Source organism: Oenanthe melanoleuca, chromosome Z (genome assembly GCF_029582105.1).
Source record: "Oenanthe melanoleuca isolate GR-GAL-2019-014 chromosome Z, OMel1.0, whole genome shotgun sequence".
NCBI lineage: Eukaryota > Metazoa > Chordata > Aves > Passeriformes > Muscicapidae > Oenanthe > Oenanthe melanoleuca.
The window spans coordinates 33822461-33842202 of record NC_079362.1 but is presented as its reverse complement, the minus strand read 5'-3'; the positions used below and the strand labels follow the sequence as shown (position 1 = coordinate 33842202).

The 19742-nt window shown below is 42.4% G+C and overlaps 1 protein-coding gene across 3 annotated transcripts in view; it reads left to right on the top strand.

The window, feature by feature from the left end:
* Window positions 1-19742, top strand: part of ABCA1 (ATP binding cassette subfamily A member 1) — a 90997-nt gene that overhangs the window by 22530 nt on the left and 48725 nt on the right. For all 3 annotated transcript variants that reach the window (XM_056514650.1, XM_056514651.1, XM_056514649.1), the window contains exons 4-5: window positions 1803-1944; window positions 2803-2924. In XM_056514650.1, the coding sequence (XP_056370625.1) occupies window positions 1803-1944; window positions 2803-2924 (264 nt within the window). The remainder of the gene's footprint in view (window positions 1-1802; window positions 1945-2802; window positions 2925-19742) is intronic.

The following is a 19742-nucleotide window of genomic DNA, read 5'->3' as shown; positions in this document are numbered from 1 at the left end:
ATGTGGATGTGTTGTGAAGTGAAGCAGTTTTTGCTGAACTGTGAGCAGAGATAGAAAGAAAGAAGGCTTTTGGGTTGACAGCGAGCTCTTTGGCAACCCTGTGGATGCCTTAAGGGAAGCAGGATTTTTATCTGTAGTGGAAGTGTTGTATGCTGTTATGAAATCACTTGTAGGTAATGCCTGGTGATAGCAGTACAGATGTGTGCAAGTGCTTTGTAGAGTCCACAAAGTCCCAGTATTTTAATGGTAGTGTTTTTCAACAAACAAGTAAAATTTTCAGTTTTCTTTCCTTGTTTGAAAAGAACCAAGGATTGGACTGTTTTCAGGGTTTCTGGTTTCTGATGGCTTAGCTTAGTATGAGGAAGTTCTCTTAAAAAGTGGAGGAACAATTAACTTTGAAGTGGTAGTTATGTGGCTTTCACCAGACCAGTGAGAGAAGACATATTAGATTGCTATTGGGCCAGAGTTCTGTTTTCTAATGTAGAACTTTTCTGTTCCTGTGACCCTTCAAGTTAATCAAAATGCACTTTTTTGGTGGTGGGAGGGAGAGATTCTGACAAGATGTGACTAATCTCTTCTGAAAAGCTAGATGTTTGCAGGAATGTAATTGAAACTTTATGGGCTGTTGCACTGTTTTCTGTGTATCTCATCTGATTTAAAACCAACAGATTCCTGCTTTACACTTTGGAGAAACTGGTGTTACATGCTTCACTATGTATAAAAAGTTATCATAAAAGTTATGATAAAGTTATATATATAAAAGTTATCATAAGCCATGTGCCATTCCTCTTTCTACATTGCTCTAAACATTTTCTTGGCGTTACTAACAATGTAGTATGAAAGGCATGGAGGACAGAGAAGGAGATTCTCTGGGAAATTTTGAGAAGAATCTGAAAGTCTTAGCATTTTTCTTCCTTCTCCCTCCTCTCCTTTTCCCCAAGCCCCTCAGCCAAGATGATCAAAAAAGTGAAATGAAACAAAAGTCAGACAGGTCAAGTAAATAGCTCTTCTATTTTAAACAGAGCTAGGAGCACGAGTTCCCTGGGACTGGAAACAATAAACCTTCATTTCCTTAACCTTTCTCCTGTACAGAGACCTTGGCTTTCTCCAAGGAGGGCTGATAAGATTCCCATCTTCCTTCAGCCACCCACATTAATCAGCCTTGCTGTAATTTAGGCTTTGACGCTATTTCTTTTTTTGGCTTTGGCACTTCCATTGGGGTTGTGGAGGTAGAGAGCTAGTCCCCTGAGTGATTGTAGACATGCTGGGAGGATGAAGCAGGCACCAGAGAGGAGGAGGTGGGTGTCTGATCCTCAAAATCTTGAGCTTTGAGAAACTGAGGAAGGGGCATAACCTTCCTCCAGGATCCCTTCCCTAGTGTGGAGGTGAGGAAGCAAGCTTATTGCAAAAAGCAGCCTGACAGCTTGTGTAAGGTCTGGGATTATACAAGAGAGGCCTTTCTTCCTCAGTTGTTGTGGTTCACAAGTGGTACAAGTGGCATTCTGGTGGAGATCTGCCATGAGTAGTTTGTTACTGCTTTGTTCCTAAACAGGATGTAAGCTCTGGCCTATGACTTAACTAGTTCCGTAGTGGAAAGGTTTAGACTCCAGCAGAAAAATTTGAAAGAGCAGAATGGAGTCTAATACAAGCTCAATCCCTCTTAGTGTTGGCCATTCTGCTCTTTCATAGGCACTTTGAGGCAATAACCAGTGCAGAGGTTAGCATTGCTCTTCAAATACAATGCTGTGTAGTAGAGGCTTGTATCATGTGTTTGTCTCCTAACTCCTGTGTTTCTGTTCTAGGTCACTTTCCAAATAAAGCTATGCCTTCAGCAGGAACCTTGCCATGGATACAGGGGATCATCTGCAATGCCAACAACCCATGTTTCCGCTACCCAACTCCTGGGGAATCCCCTGGTATTGTTGGAAACTTCAATGCCTCGATGTGAGTCTGTCTGCTTTTGCCTCATCTCTGTTCTTGGGGAAACATGGGGGAATGGCACATTTGGAGGTCACCTACCAGTTGTGAAATCTTGCACTACGTGAGGGTTTTGCAGTTTCTACCACCTCTGAAATATTTGTAAGTCACCAAGTTTATAGGGGCTAGCAGACAGCTGCTAGGTGTGTGGAATTCCCAGGTCCAAGCACTTGAAGCTCTTGGTGAATGAAAAACCTTGAGTGAGTAAGGACTGAGTCTGTTCTCTTTTACCTGGGCTCAGAATCTGACCCATGAAAAGCAAGGCTTTTTAAGATTCTCTTTTTTTCAGAGCATCTTTTTCCCTGATTAATGAACGTCTGAACAGCATAGAATGGGAGGCAATTGAACAGATTTAGGGAGTACTCTCTGTTTATTACTTACTACTGGCTAACATGATGCAGGAAGCACAGTTTATGACCAGCTTTCCTATACCTTCCCTTACTTGCTACATTCATGGTGTCAGGAAAGATAAGCTTAATGCAGAGCATAATACATCTGCAACCTGCCAAAGCATTTGAAAGGAGCAAGGATATTATTAAATTATTGTGCTTCTAAGAAGCAACAGTTTATAGGCAGCAGGAGGCTCTCTCCATCCCAGTCCTAAAAATGCTTTCAAATGCATGATGTTGGCAGTGTAGCTTAGATTGACTTTGAATTACAAGTTCTTTTATTAGGCTCCTTGGATTGTCACGTTGAGAAAAGAGTTTTTTGTGCTGGAGTGACATAACTAAAGCGGATTAAAGTTTGGAATTGGTATATAAAACTGTATCTGTGAATGGTGGCTCATGGAGCTGATGGCTGCTGGTTATTTTTGTGTTCCCGCAGTGTTTCCCGCCTGTTCTCGGATGCCAGGAGGTTACTGCTGTACAGCCAGCAGGACACGAGTATAAAGGATGTCCAGAAGGTCCTGGGAACACTGCGCAAGTTGGGAAATTCCTCTGGCTTAGGTAACAGCCTGATAGTCAATATCTGGTTTCTGGCCTGGTTAATTCCCTGTATGTTTGTAAATTTCAGGAATGTGCCATAATGTGAATGCGCAGGATTGTAACTTAGCGTTTACCGAACCTGTTCCAATCCTGCAGAAGTACCTTAAGCCTTTCCTGTGTCAAAGCTTTGTGTGCTCTTTAATTTATTTGGTGGAAGAAAAAAAGGCGTGGTGTGTAATGCCAAGAACAGCAGCTGTTTTGGATGTGAAATGATAATCCTGGGCGCACTGAAGTTATTTCAAGTGCTTGTTTTCTCAGAGGAGTCGAAGTAGCGTCTTTTTGGAAAGCACTAGTTATTTTGATATTTTGTGAAGCAATGAACACAATGTAGCTACAATTTGGTGTTCTACCCTCTGAGCTCCGAAGAGAAGTGTGCTGGAAGAGCACAGATGGGGAAAAGCTGATGTTGGCCTTCAGTTTACAAACTCAAAGCTGGTTATTATCTGACAATGAAACATCAATTTTCCTTCTTGTGTTTGGTTTTGAAGGGGTTTTTTTTGTTCCTGTATGACAGTTTGATATTGATATTGTCTGGCAAGGTACAAAAGAAAACTGTCTGGGGGACTTTCACATCCCTATTTCCTATGAAAAATTAGAATCCTCCCACTTCTAGCTTGTGTGAGAAGATGGTGTGCCTTCTTCTCATGTGCAGATGAATGAGTGACTGGTGTGAGATCATGTGAGAAGCTTGCAGCAGAACTGGGATGTGAAAGAGCTCTGTCCAGTCTCAGGAAATGTGGTGGATCTCTTGCCATTGCCAGGTCTCTCTGACGTGGTACCTTGTAAAAGTTTTTTGGCATATTCTTCCCTAAAAGATTATCTGTCCTGGCTGCTGTGTTAGTGTGGCATGTGTCTAGTGGAAGTGATAGAAAGTGACGGTTTAGAAAGCAGAGAAATATAAAAGCGAGATCAGCCATTGAGGGTCTTCACCTACAGCCTTTATGCGGCATGTACAGCTCTTTGGACGTGGGTGGTATTTTAGTGTTTTGTGAAAATTGTCCTTGGTTTCATAGCAGTAGTTCTTAACTCTCATTTGAGGATGGCTCAGGCAGGCTGCAGGAGGAAAAATACCTGACCTGGTATGATGTGAGTAGTGTCACATAGTCTGATGTGTACTGAGCGCACATAAAGCAGAGATGGTGTTTTTACACTCTTTTCTGTGTTGCTCAGTACATTGCAGGTCACCTTGGAATAATCTGTACTGTTCGTGACAGGTTGGCAGGTATGTGCTGAATGCTTGTACACACATGGACTGTGCAAGGTATTTTTCTCCCCTCTCTCCCCTTCAGGGTTGTGCAGAATTCTGATGTGATCAGATCTGCATATAATACTGTGGTCTGCTGACATACCTTAGTTGGTAGTTGTGTATAAAGGACATTCCTCCCTGCTGAGGAGCTCAGTATCCTTACCACCAGGCCTCCTCTCTTTACTCAGAGAGCTGGTGAAGGGCATCCTCATGCTCTTACCTAAATCTCCAGCATCTTCAGAGGGGAGGGGATGTAGAGTGAGCCCTTTGTGCAGAGATGGACACATAATGAACACAACCAAAATGAGTTAAGATGGCTATTTCCCAAGGAGAAGTTTAATTCATAGATATCTTCAATTGTTTAGTTTGATTTGCTGGGAACAAGCTCTCTCCACCAGAATGACAGATATAATTGTTACTGGTTTTACACTTCTAATAGTAGTGTTTTTCTCTTTAGTAGTACTACTTTTATGCTTGTATTAGCAAGTTTACTCTTCCAAAAGAGTAGATCCTGGTCCTGGTGTGGTGTTTTGTATTGAGACATGCAGTGAATATCTGATGTGGACATTTACAAGAACACTATCAAAGTCATAAGTTGAAGCTCTTGCTGCTGGGAAGGTCTGAGGGGGAGGAGTGATTCCAAAAAGAGTTTTGCATTTGGAGCACTATACAAATTGAAAGTCAGAAGGCTCATGTTTCTCTCTACTGTAAATACTAGTGGACTGACTGTAAAAGCAAGCCTCAGACCCAGTCATCACAGATTATATTTCTATGATAAAATATTTCAAATGTGTAATCAAAAAATCAAGCCTCTGTGTCATGAGAATAACAGAATGTTCATTGTTGATAAGGCTTTTGGAGAACAAAGCCTGTTTCTTTCTCCTGCTCATTTACAGAGCCATCCAGCTTGGGGGACCCTGCTTGCCCACTCCTTGGCTGTGTGAGTCATTCTCTGACAGCATGCATGAAACAGCATCCTCTAATCTTAGAAGCACCCATGTATTTATACTAGCAGTGCTTAGGCTCCTGTGCAAGGAAGGTCAGCTCTCAGGTGCTGTTGATGAGATGGGAGAGATGCAAGTCCTCTTCACTCTGGGGCATTTCTTCCACTGACTCTGGGAGACTTAGGAGACAGTAGGAGTGGATGTCAGATGTAAGTGCACCACCCAGCCTGAAAGCACTGCCTTTTATACATGTTTCCCCCAGTAGCAGGAGGGCTGATTTTCAATAAGCTAATAATTGAAAATGTTATAATATCCTGTATGTTTTAGCTCTGGCCTGGACCCGAAGCCAAGTGAATTGGTGGAGCAGACAGGTGCAACTTTGCAGCTTCCCCATTGGAATGGACTGTATGCTCCTTGATGTGAGGGATGACTCTGTTGGAGTGTCTGCAGCTCCCTTCTCCCCTCACACACTCTTCCCACTTCTGCCTGATGATTTTGAAACAGGCTTCCAAGAGTTGATCTCTCATTGCTAGGATGCAAATTGGAACTAATGGTAGTCATGCAGTGTATTCATATCTGTATCTGGCTTCTAATGTCTGAATCTGTTCAGAGAGCATTTGCCAAAGTCCTTTCACTTGAACCTTCTTTGAAACCACCCTCACAAACTAATGTTCAAGGTGTGACTCTTAGTCATCTGATCTGAAGTTAGGCATGAGCTGAGCCTTGAGGATGACAGACCCACTTAAGATGGCAGACTGCTCACAGGTTGCACAGGTATGACTTGCACAAGTATGTCCAAGTCAGTGTCTTTGGTAAAGACAAGGAAGAACATGAAGGTTTTGTTCAGGCCGCAGTATCCACTCATTCCAACAGGTTTTGTATCTTAGACACTTCTTAAGAGGAGGTAATTCCTCTTAGCAGGGCTATTTGTGCAGGAGTTTGAGGAGGAACAGCAGAGAGGAGCTCTCTGTTGGATAGGAAGGTGCTATCAGTACGGAACAGTCCAGTGTTGCTTTATGTATCACCTTTTTTGTCCAGAATGGCAGGATAAAGTGGTAAGTGGTGTGGCTAAGTGCAGTTCAGCACATGCAGCTGTCATGCTGTTGGGCACTGCTGCTGTGTGGCTGCTTCCAGCAAGTCCCAAGCAGTGAAATCTACGTGCAGGCACACACATACCATAATATGATCAATTTTGCAGGTAGGTGCCAGGTGCCCTCTCTGTTCCACTTGTTACATCTCTGTCCAGCAATGTCACCAAGGTCTTTAGCACTCATGATAAGGCAGAGTGCAAATCAGTACAGAGAGTCAAAGACCTTGGTGACGGCACTTTCAAGAGTATGACAAGGCTGCTGGGATTGCCAGCTGCAGTGGGTTTGGCTTGCTGCTTGCAGGCACCTAATTTGCAGCTGGCCTCAGTGCTATTTTATCAGGTTAAGTGTTTGCAAGAAACAAGCTTTTCTTCTGTTTTGAAAGATGGATATGCAGCTTGCTATTGACTCTGAGGCACACTTTCTTTATTTCTTTCTTCTGTCTACAAGACTCCAAAATACTTTTTTCTGCAGTGCCCTAGGGTAATAAATTAACAGGTATAATTAAAGCCATCTTCTTTGGTTATTGCTAAAAGTCACAGAAATAAACCAGCCTGGCTAGTATTTACTGCATTGCTTTTAGTTTTCAGTGATCCCAAAGGGCATGTTTCTATTTTTCTTGAAGCCAGCCCAACTAAACAAAAATGAAGCAATGAAATAGGCAGAGGGAAACAAACATCGCCTAAGAAATTGCATCAGATCTTGGGCTGTTATTCCACATGTGCCCTGCCTGTCCCTTGTTTGCTGTATTAATTATTTGCTGCATTAGTATTGCTTGTGGTAAAAGAGAAACATCAGCTGGATGGCATTCTTTGCTGATGTTGCAGTGCTCTGCTGCAAAGAGAGATGTGGAGACAAAAGGAGTTTGCAGCCTGTCTGGTCAGTGCTATTAATGCTTCCTTTATTTAATAGGTAAAGGATGGTAGAGGGCTTGGGCTGAAGAACAGCCTTTGGAGAGGTTTTTCTGATGCTTGTGTATTACTGCACGATTACAGGGTGCTCAGGGAAACAGGATGTCATACATTATCTGCTAGGTGACATTAAGGTGATGGCTAACTCCCTCCTCAGTGTCTTGTCCCAGACAAAATTGAACCCACACCCTCAAGCTAAACATTCAGATTAATTAGGCAAGCGTAGGCAGGTTTAAGAATCAAACTGGTTTCCTCCCTGACTTCCTTTGGGAAGAATCCTAGCAAAAAGCAGCCAGGCTGGAATGAAGAGTGGCAAACCATATGTTTAGGTGGCCTTCATACCCAAAAATACCTGCTAACACCAACTGTGGCAGGGAGCCATTCCTGTTGCTGCACATAAATACACACCTGGGTTCTCTGATAGTGTGCTCCACACTGACGTTCAGGTCCTTGCCTTTCCCTTAGGCCAGGGGAAGAGTATTGCCAAAATGCTACCCTGAGGTATCAGTAGAGAGGTCTTGATTTATTGGGGTGGGTAGGAAAGCTACTTTATCTCTGTGTTTTCAGTACCAGTTACCTTGCACTAGCCCTCAGCAGAAGTCCCTGGGGCATTCCTGGCTGCTACTGCCTCCAAGCCCAAGGCATATGTCCAGGAATGGGAATCTGGGAGTGTGTGGGAACCACTGTGATTTCTGCTGTGGATGCAGCCTGTCACAATGAGCAAGGGGAAGAAGTGGCCAATACTGGGTACTTGGGTTGCACACAGATTGTGGTGTGGCATGTTGATTGGGTAAGGAGATTCAGGTACACATGGCAGTTTCCCTGCATTTAGCTAATTAATTTTTTCTTCAAATCTCTGTGCTGCTGAACAGGCACAGACATGAATGTCCTTAGAGTTTTTTTTTTTTAAGTAATTGGAAATTGTTTAGGTAGATCTTCTGAAAAAACATTTCCAAAACATTCTTGGAAGGGTGCTTTAGGTGCTTTAGGTTCCTTACTATCTCTCTGTGAATCCAGTGGGTCTGTTATTTTTTTTTTCTGTCCTCAGCTGAAACTGGGAGGCTGATAGTCAAGAGTTAGGCAAAGGTAGAAAAGACTTCTTATGACAGTGTTGGTCCCAGATTTTTTATTGAGCACTTAGATATATAGCTTTAATTAGTTAGATGGCATGATATTTGCATAATTCAGAAAATAGTACCCTGTAACTACACTATAACTAGATAAAGAATTATCACTTTCAATAGAGCCTGCTTCTGCTTTCCTTATTATTGGAATCCAAGGATGTGATTAAACTAATGAAAATATCTTGATAGAGATCAAAGTACAAAGGTCTGCTGTACTTTAAAATCTGTTTCCAGGAGAATCATACTTGTTTTCTGTGGGACTGTTTGCGAACAGTTGTTACTGTGTGACTTTGCTTGAGATGGGTAAACACATATAGCCTAATGTGTGTTGCTGAGTTTGATCCTGTAGAACTGGGCTTTAGTGGCTTCTTTTGGTTTAAACTTCCTTTGTATGGAGGCAGTTTTGAAGGCAGAAGTTTAGAATCACGCCAGCCTGGATTCTAGGTAGACAGGCATAGATGCAATAGAGCAAGACTAAAATCTCTTTGATTGGGGAATTGAAAAAGCACATGCAGTGTTAGGTTAAATCTGGCCTTGCTGTAGTGTCTGAGCTATACTAGGTGACAGGAGCTTGAGAAAAACACTTCTGAGAATCCTGTTGCAGAAGACTGTGTGAAACCTGTTAGAAGCACAAGGAAAACTACAAGCTTGTCAGCATTAGGCTGCACAGGCAGTGTGGTTACTTTAGAACCAGCTGACATGATGGTGCCAGTTCATGGTCTGACTGTGCACTGGGGAGTCAACAGCACCCGTAACCACAACTAGCAAAAGAGCTATTCCAGTAGATGCAATTCCTTAATTTTTTTCACCTTTATCTTTCTTGTCTAGATAAAGACACAATGATAGAACAAGAATTGCTTACTGTGCTTGTCAGTAATTAGTATTAGTATATGCTGCAGAGGTAGGAAGATTTTTTTAATGTTCTGGATGTTTTCTTTAGTCTTTAGACTTGTCTGTCCACACTGACTTTTATTTTAAACCAGCAAATAAAGTGGAGAGGGCTAAGTGAACAGTTAAATTTCTCACACCTTGCTATCATCTCCCTCTTTGTTTGTAGCCTTGTCAGTATAGCTTTTAAAGGTCAGGACTATGTTGCCAAAACTTACGCTGTTTTAGCTTCAATTTGCATTTATTTTCTGTTTTCCACTCTGGCCAATTCTGCATTTGTTTTCATTGACTTCTAATCTGAATCTTAAGAAATTGCCTGGTTTGTGGAAGATTGCATTGGGTTTATTTAAGCTACAGTCTGAGGTTGGTTGAGACAGCTGGATAGAGACTTTCCACATTGAGCTTAGTGTTAGTAGTCCCCTAGGAAATCTGTAACACTGTTATCTGATGAAAAGTTCAGCTTTCTCGGGGGATTTCCGTGGGCCTGAGCTCTCATGAGAGTGGAGATTATGAAATTGCCCCATTTGGACAAAGCCCTGAACACTTCTGTGTTTGATTGGTACTGAGGCCAGAGTGCCTAATTTGGGTCTGACCTCCCATATCTCTCAAGTTAATATTCAGCTTTGGAGCCATCTGTAGTAATAACACATTTTATCTCTAGCGTGCATTACAAACACTTATTACCTAATTTTTACAGCATTCCTGTGAGCTAAATAAATAAACAGCTGTCCTCATTCTCAAACACAGTAGGATGTGGCAGTTTTCAATGCAGTCAGGATGCAATAAAAGCTGATGGCTTTTAAAAAATGTTGGTGGTGATTCAAGTTCTTTTTTACTCAGGCAAGAGGACAGAGCACTGCTTGCCTGATTCTTTTGAAAATCCATGACAGTTCAATTTTTGGGCAGTCTTCCATGTTCTCTTTAAATATTTTGTGGTCATAAAATAAGTGAGTGTTAATACCAGGATCCTGACTAAAATGGAGCAAGATATTCTGCCACCTCTTGCTGAATTTCTTTGTGTTTTCATTAAAATGTGACATTCTCCACTTCCAACCCTAGAGTTTTTTTGCTCTTGATGTGTGTTATTGGGCAGTAGCTGTGAATTGTTTGAAATAAGTTTTTAATTCACTTTATGGGTTTTATGCTTCAATATGTTTTGTTTTCAAAATTCTGGAAAAAATCCATTGCATTAAATGCAACAGCTAGAGAATTTAAAAATGGCATATCTTTATGTATTTACTGAGTGTCAATAATTAACAGAGTTTGTTAAAACTGCATATTGCTTAGGCCTGTGTATCAGGAATTATCAGCTGATAAAAAGTCAGTGTAGCTCTGACAATTTAGTGGAATGTAGCTCATCTATTAGCTGAAGATCGTGCCCTAGCTTTTTTTTTATGCTGACCTGGCAGCACTCTGTGCTGTATGTGGGGGAGATTCATGCTGTTCTGTGACACACATCCTCTGTAAACAGCCAGAGTTTCCTTCCTTTTCTAATTTAGCTTTAGCTTTAAGAATGGTGCAATAAAAGACTCTTTAAAAGGATTTAAAATAGGACCCTGTCCTGTGAGTTTTGGTGTTTTGTGGTGTTTTTTTTCCCTTCCTGAACCTTTCAGTTCTTTTAAACATATTTTTCTACCTGAGGTAGTATTTACATGTGTTTTTCCTGACATTGCCAGAAGGTTTGTGACCACAGTCAGAACTTAACAGGAACAACTTTGGAGGGCTTACTCTGTTCTAACAGGTGCAGCTGAAACATAATTAGACCATATCTGAGGCTGGCTGAGCATAGATATGTGCCAGAAGAAGATTTGCTGATGGAGCAAAGACAGCTTACTGCAAAAATAGCAATATCTGAAGTCTGAGTGCCTGTTCTGTATTGTGCCAGCCACCTCCTTAGGAAAGCAGCACTGCAACAAAAAGCTACTTCAGAACAGTAGGGAAGGGAAAAAAAAAAAAGTTGTTTTGACACTTGAGATGTGATGTGGACATAGAAGTCTCCATTGTCCCAGCAATGGTCTTCATCTACCTGGTGTTTTTCATGTTATGTCTGCTGCTATCTTAAAGCAAGGAATTTTACCAATGTATCTGTAGAAATAATGCGTAAGACCTCTCCAGCAGTACATACTCCATTTTCTTCAGGTACTTGCAGTTCTTTGTGACTCTAGTACACAGAATCAGATTCCTAAAGTACCAGGAGGCACTGCTCTTTTCTTGTGCCTAGAAGTAATCCAGTCCTTCTCTGTAAAACACAGAGCAAATGGTGCAAATGCTCCAGGCTGTGTTTTCAGTCAGCAAGTTATATCAGTATCAAAGAGAAGGACTGGTTAGTATATTGACAGTCCAATGGAAAACCAGCTGGAAGGATGAGCTCCTGAAACTACCAAGACAGGTTCTGTTGAAACCATCCTGATGTTGTGTAGTATAGTGTCACACTTAGAATATGAGATGTGATTTCCAGCCAAAACTTAACATGAATTTGGGCAATCATTATCTACTAAGCATCTTTTTTTCAGTCTTTCCCAAGGATTAAGAAAGTTCTTCAATTATTTTGAAGTGCTGTTGCTCCACAGCTTGATTTATAGCAGTGAAGGTCTTGAATGGTTGCAAAGGTTGCCGTAAACTAGGCGTAGAAAACAATCTTTCCTTTAGTGCTGAAGTTTGAGGCTTTTATTCCCTTCCATTGGACTTGAGACTCAAAAGCAAACCCAAACAAGTATCCATAAGGATAACTTTGCAGTGACCAACTAAACTGAAATGTAGGGAGCAATCATGGCAGGTTGAAATAATTTAGATGTAGGTGAGTTTTCAGTGGAAGTAGACGGGGTTCCTGGTTAAACTAAGTGCAGTATAATGATTGGCTTATTGTTGTTAATCTTCAGCATTTTTTGGTTGGTTTTACTCTTTGTTCTGAAGGTGGCTTATGCAGCAGTGTGCTAGATAAGGAGCATTAGGACTTGGCACTAAATTCAGAAGTGTCAGGTCTTCTTAAACAGAAAAAAAGTAAGAGCTACTATAATCTGCTGACTGCAGACTTGGTATCTTGCTAAACTTTAGAGTAAGTCAAATGTCAGTCAGGTTCCCTGAATTTGTGACAAGAGGAACAGATATCTGGCAGGATGAGCCTTCACACCCAAGGGAGGGGTAGCTTTTTCTCTTCTCATCAGCCTTTCTGTGTAAGGAGGAACAAATACAAGTGCAGGGCAGTCAGGGTGCTTTGATCCTGGAAACTTCTGTATGCTGTTCTATTTAAGATTCATCATTACCCATGCCAGTTTCATGGGAGAAGCTCTTCAAACTGGATGGGTGGTGCTGTGATAATTTTCAAGTAGGAAAATACTGCTGGATTCATTCTGCCTGCTTGTTTTGGGGGTTCAGAATGATTCTCACATGAGTGTCTTCTAGTTGCATTAGAACCAGCAGTCTCATGGATGCATGCTTACATAGCCAGCTAATGAAAACACTTCTGCTGTTAATAATGGTTGTTTGATTAAAATTTCCAGCCCTGCTTTTATCCTGCGATTGGAATTTTTGCTAAATTTATGGTCACTTGTTCAAGTACAAGGAAATCTGGACAGGGTCCTCCTTGGTCACAGCTTACTCTTTCAACATTTGCTTAGCTCCATGTATTTGTAATAGTACAGTGCTATTCCTTGCTTGCCATTAGAATTGTGGTATGTGACTGGATGTGCTCATGGCATTTAATTTTCAGTCTCTCTGTTGTTTGGGGTTTTTTTAATAAGTTTTACCTTCTGAGTTGTTTTGAAACATCTAAAATCTGCAAATTATCCAGGGCATGATATTCCTAGTACAGTGAAAATTCAGTCTTAAGAGCAAAGTATTACTTTCTGCTTCTGTAGAGGGGCCCATCTTGCCCTGAGCTGGCTTTGACCTTTGGAGGGCCTTATCCGTAGTTTATACCATCCCTGAACGTGTTTGGTTTACCACTCCTGAAAGTGATTTTGTTGTGATAATGAAGTATTTTATATTGTCACATCCATCACATTGTGACTGGTATCAGTCACATTGTGACTGACAAGCTAGTTCAGAGGCCAAGAAATTTGCAGTTTGTCCTAATTTTGTGAACATTAGCAGCAGAATTTTCAACTAGTTAGTTTGGAGCTCTGCTTAGAATTTGCTTTTTAAAGTAATACAATGACTATTCTTAGGGTGTTTCCTTTAAGCCTGCTTAATTTTTTTTGCACTGTTAGAAGTCTTTGTAATTTCTTTCTCCTTTTTGCATTGGCAAGCCCTATTTCATGGTTGTCTGTGCAGATAACAGAATTTGCCTTGCAACAGGGAAAGTCATGAGAATATCTGTTCTGAGGCATAATGTGGGGCTTAGAGAGGTGGTTGGGTGTGCCCCTCCTTTAGCTGGAGCTCTGCAGGCTGTGTTTGCTGGCAGGGCTGTGGTGACCAGCTTGAGGCTTTTGCCTGTGTGCCTCGTGGCTTGGCTTTCTTGGCAGAGTCTTTCTCTTGTCTTGCACAAAGCAGCTGCACAGAGGGATGTATTAGCCTTGTGTTTGCTGCTGGCTTCCCACGCAGGGCAGAGGTGGGATCTCAGCTTAACAGGCTCTGCATGCCTGGAGCCAGTCAGTGTACCCCCAGTGAAGGCTAGCTGAGGACTGGCTTGTGTACGTGCTTTAGTACACACTGAGAGCTGTGCTTTCTGCCAGAGTAATTGTGCTGGACTGTATTTAAAGCCCTTCTAAGCAAAAATAATGACTTGGAGAGGAATGGAGATGGTCCCAATGTCACAGTCCTAAGATGAGAGGGAAGACCTGGGCTGTTGCACAGCATTTCTTTCTCTCAGGAGAGATGCTAGCTGCTGGAGATGGATGGCAGGCTTCCTCCTCTTTACTCACGTCACCATTTGGCATGGCAGGTATACAAAGATGATGGGCCCTGGCTAATGGGGTGTTCACTTTGGTGTTATCTAGTGTCTGCAGGGGCAGATGTGTGGTGGCTTTAGAGCAGAGAGCTGTAGCCTGCTGTAAAAACAAGTCAGGCCATGGCTGCAGAAGAGCAGCACTTTGAATGTGAGCAAATTAGGCTTGTATTTTCACACTAGTCAATCCTGCACAACAGGCCTGCTGAGCTGCTTGATTTCTTGTAAGCAAATCAGGGTATGGCTGTCCAACTTTTTTCCAGCTCTTGCCAGCATTAATAGGTACGTACACATGCAGCTCTGAGAGCTATTCTCACTTCATGGGGGAAAGCTGCCCTAGAGGAGAAGAATAATTAAAACATAGTAACTGCTAAAAAGACCAAGACCAAAAACATTAAAAAAATATAACTTTGTCATGCTTTCTGGGTGTGTTGTTCAAGGCTAGGAGTATAATGAAGGCAGGTAAAAACTTGTTGCCTTGCCCAGCACTGTGAAAAGTTTGCTTTTCACAGTGTTGGTCAGGTCATTGGCTCAGTAGGTACAGTAGCATGGTTCACCATTAGGAGATTGCTGTTTCCTCTGTATGGTTGGTCAGTTTACTCTGGATGGTCATAAAATTACAAGTCATTCAGTCTTCGGTTCTCTGAAATTATTTGAGAGCCCATTTTTATTTTTATGGGAAGTAGCTTCAGACATCTTTTTGTCAATAAATCACAGTGATATGATTTATTGACACAATAATGACTGTGGTGAGTGAGTGCGTGTGAAAATCAATCCAGGTGTTCAAGGTGTTCAAGTGCACCTGTCACCTATTCAAGAGGAATATTACCCAGATAATGAAAAATAAATGCAAACTTCCAGTGTACAAGGTAACTCTCTGGCAGTGTTTGATTTGTCTTTCCTGGTCATGTCACCATGTGAGGGTTTCCTGAAAGACAGGTTTCTAGCCAGAATCTTTATAGTGGTCATGTGTGCTACCAGTAAATGCAATCAGTTGCTGAAGCTGGAACTTTTGCTCTTGGTCTCAGCTTCAGCATCTGCATGGGCTTATTGCTGTCCAAATCTCCCATTGCTGGAAGTATGACCAGTGAAGGAGTGCCCTGGGTGAAGGAGGCCTGTGTGACCAGAGTGCCTTGTGACCTGTTCTTCAGCCACACCTGGGCACAGTTTTGCACAGACTTGATAGCCCGCTGTGCAGTCAGGCTGGGCCTTCCCTTCCTGTAAAAGTGCAGTTATACCTGAATGGGGAACTGTGAATCTCAAGTCTTTGAACAGGGACAAGAAAATACCTTGTTTGCTTGCTTGACACTCTTCCTTGCTTTGCTCCTTCTGTTAATTGATGGAGACAGGTGCAAAGCTGGGAACCCACTTCTCTTTTTTGTCTCCTTTGGGCACTTGTGGAACCTTGCTGATTCTGAAGAATGAAGCTAAAGTGTCTCATGCCTTATCCTAGCTCACTGTTTCATTTTGCTATGACACCTTAGTTGCGGTTACAAAAATGATTGGGCTGCCCTATGAGCACTCTCTGTGGTAAGAAATAAGGGTCAGAATTTAACACTGGCTTCTGTGTTGTGTTGATATTTGGCTGTGATGAATACAGCCTTAGCCAAAGGCTAGCAAGTCTCCCTAGCTGCAATGGATGTAAAGAAAGTAATGTAATTGTTTTCACTTCTGCATGTTTAATCAGCAGTGGGAAAGCTGTTAATGAAAAAAGCTATGTCCATGGATCAGACATATTGTCCTGCTTTCCTCTTAGCTGCTGAATTAATTTAAGGCATGAAGCTCCTTTCCCCCTTCCCTTTATTTGTTTTTTTATAAGGACTTAAGGTACATGAAGCTGGCAAGTAGATCTGACTGTCACTGTTCTTATTGAGCTTGTTAGCTTTAAAGTGGCTGAAAACCTGGTATATTGCAGATTATGGGCAGAACTCTTTGGGCAGAAACCCCACAAATTAACGTGAGACCTGGTGAGCTTTGTACTCCACAGTGGATTGAGATAAGGTTGAATACCATTTGCATGCCTTTTATTTTTAGAATGCAGTGTGTCAGGATATGAAAAACATAGCCACAACTTCCTTGGGGTTCTGTTTTCCCACTCTGGTGTTTAATTTTAAAAGACATTGTGCCATTAAGTTTCTGGAGGAAGGTATGAGACCTCTGTGCTTCTCAGTGAAGGAATAAAGAATGGGAGAGAAGTTTGAGAAGAGTCTTGTCCTGTAACCTGCCCCTAGAAGCTTTTTTTTCACATATCTGTGGATCTTCCCAGTACTGTTGCTAATTGTCACTGCTTACTATGGGGCATGTTGTGATTATACTTGCAGTAACATCAGCAAATTAATACTGATTCCCAGCCATGGCTTCTCTTGCACTTTGACCCACGCTTTTGAACTCATGAAAGTAACTGGGGATGTGTTTCTGTAATGAGGAAACTAAAAACCCTGTGGCTTTTGGGCCACTTCCTTTGCTGCAAAATAAGTGTTCAGTTCCGGTCTGCATGGAACAGAGACCCCCACGTAGCACTGATTTTTTTTATAATGCATATTTTTATTTTGATGTTAATTTTAATCAGTAAATGTAGCAAGCATAGAGGTTATTTTTCTTCACTAATTCAAGTGATTGTCTTGAGCTCTTCAAATACATTTTCTGCTTGGGGTTTGGTGGTTCTTTTTTTGTCACAAAGATTTAATTGTTAAGTAAGGACTGACTGCCTACCACTGTGCTCAGGCATGAAAATTCCAGAAAAGGTTAGGTTGTCAGTAAAATGTACATCTTAGGATGTAATACAGTGTTACAGTAGAAGATACTCTGCAATAGGAAAATCTGAGAATTTCTGGTTTTGATGCCCAGAATGCAGCCCCCCAGGTTTGTTTGAACTGTGTGGAAATGAAGGACAGCTGTGCCTTTTGTGAAAATAATGTCCGTGAAATGCTGCCAGTGTGATTGTCTAATCCTGACTGGTGACTTCAGAGAGGAAGGGATGTTTTGTGGTTAAGGCACAAGAACTCCAGGTCAGGGAGTTCTCAGTTGATCTTGAAGCTTCATTATATGTGCTGGAAGCTTTGTGACCGTATGGAGGATCTTTCTCTCTGTCCTACATGTATATGGACATCTCTTCTGCTTGTTTCGTGTGGATAGGGATGGTCTCCTGTTGCATTGCCATAATCTGCCCAAACTGGAGCTAATTGCAACTGGAGGCATTTCAGCCCTGCTGGACCTGTTGGTTTTGGGGGTTATTTTCATGGTTTATAAGAAGTAGTCTCTGTTCTCTGCTCTCTTGGTGTCAGGACTGAAACTGCCATAGGGAGAAGCTGTCTCAGTACTATTTCTGCTGACTATCCCACCACTGAATCAGCAAGATGGTTCACATCAGATTTGACAGTCTTTGAGTGTGTTTGCTCAGTCTGACCTCAAGTTTATCTCCCCATTTGTGCCTAGGGCTTGACTTGTTTGCTAGGGCCTATGTTTTCAGCTGGGGGTGAGGGAGCAGGGCTGCAGCTCCCTCGGTTTTGGAGATGAAGGGGAGGAGCAAGGAGAGGCTGCATGTCCATGTCAAAGTACATGGAGAGACTGGTCTGCAGTGTGCTGCCTGCCATCTGTGCTCACTAAATTGCAGAGGCTGGCTGTAACGATGCTCTTGGCCACTCTCAAGCAAGAGGGGAGACACACAAGTTATATAATAAGTTTGAGCTGACATTTTGTCTCGTGTATTTGAGTAACTTGATAGTGCGTCTAAAATTTTATGGCAGGAAAATATTGCAGTCGTAGGCCTGTGTTGATAAAATGTGCTCTTTGACTACAAGTGTTCACATTATTAAGTAACCTTGGTATTAGCCTTCAGAAGACTTGCCTGTTTCTTTTGCTTTCTATTTTTGGAGGGGTTTTTCTAAGCAATGCTCTTTTATTTCCTTAGGCCCTAGTGGGCAAGCAGTCATCTTGGATGTGAATGGCTGTTTTTAAAAGGAAACCTCTTAATGTTAATTTTTAACTTTTTAAAGTATCCAGAGAAAGAATTCAGATGCATTGCGGTGTTTGGTGCATTCTGTGGTTTCATGTGCAAGCTGTTATGCATGCCTCTATGATTGAGAGGGATTGCCTAAGACACTGACCCACAAGTCCTGGAAGCAGGACCAGGTGGGGTGAGGGAGAAAATGCATGGTATAAAAGGCTGGCTGTGTGCTTAGGGCACAGCAGCCAGGACCATGATGTTGGCGTTCAGTGCCTTGGTCTTGCAGAGCTTTCCCGTGTGGTCTTGGGTGGTGGCCACGGCTTCACGATCAGCTGTCTGGGAACAAAACACTGCCACACAGTTCTGGTAACCTTGTTCTACTTTCTTCATGGTTTACTCCAAATGATGATTAAAAACTTGTTCAGATATTTGTAGGGTTTCCTTGGAAGGTATCATTGATTTTCAGTAAATTCCAGAGCTAAGCAAGTCTGGCAATGCTTGGCATGACACAAAAGACAAGGGATGAACGCTGTGCTGATGCTGGGCTGGTTAATTACAACAGTTGTTAATTACAACTCCCCTCTCATGATTACAGGCAGGTCACCAGGAACCTCAGTGTAGTTCAGGTTGCCTTCCTGCAATTTACTGTAGAATATCTCCCTGACCAAGAGAATCATGCCTCCATATGGCAAAAAACCTCCAAGCCAAATGCAGATAAAATAGACTAGCCAAACCAAAAAGCAACACATCACTGAGGAAACAGAAAAGTGGAAGAATTATTTCTTTGCTACCTTTTTTTTTTTTTTTTTTTTTTTTTTTTTTCATGAAGCATGTGGCCCTTTAAGTGAAATTTGAAAGATATCTTAATAGGGGCAGATTCAACGAAAAAGCTTGCAAACATCTGATTTCTGCATGCCAGCGTGCCTTCAGTCAGCCACCCCTTTGTCCATCTGACTTTCTGAACAGTTGATGATCTCATCAAAAAATAAACAAGCTGCAGAAGTGTTTAGGGAGTTTGGCACAAGTAGGACGTATCCAAGGAATCAGGGTGGGGGAAGTTTTTCCTCTACTTGTGATGAAGCAGGGTGCTTTAGCCTCTGCTGGAAAGAAAAGGACAGTTTTGTGTTATTGCCGGAGCCAGATCTTGCCCCGGGCAGGGAGAGGGGGGATGGTGGGTTTTGCCAGCGGGGTTCGAGTGGGGTGTTTGCAGGGCGTGCTCAAAAGCAGCAAATTCATGAGTGGTCCTGCTGCGTGGGAGCGAGGAGGGCGAGGAGAAACTCGCCCCGGAGTAACCTCCGCGCTGCCTCAGCTGAGGCGGGTGATTTACTTTTTGGTGCGGAACAAAAAGGCAGCGGGGAATTTGTAACTGGATCTGTGGCTGAGGGAGCAATGACCGTCAGTAACCCCGTGCGCTCGGTTCCTCCGCCAGCAGCGCGCTGCGAGCCGCAAGTGCCGCCCCGAGCGCTGCCGCCCCACGCGTGCACACCCTGCTTTTTCCTGACGGGGCCCATTCCTGCCACTATCACCTGCCCGAGATCAGCCAAACCCACCCCCTACAAACCCAAAGGGGGAAAAAACCAACCCCCGCGCCCCCCCCCCCCCCCCACACAAAAAAAGAACAAAAAAACGCCAACAACAACAAAAAGCAAACAAAAAAAAAAAGAGCCCCACAAAAAAAAACCCAAAACACCAAACCCAAAACCAGCCAACCAAACAAACAACAACAAATAACCAAACAAAAATCAAA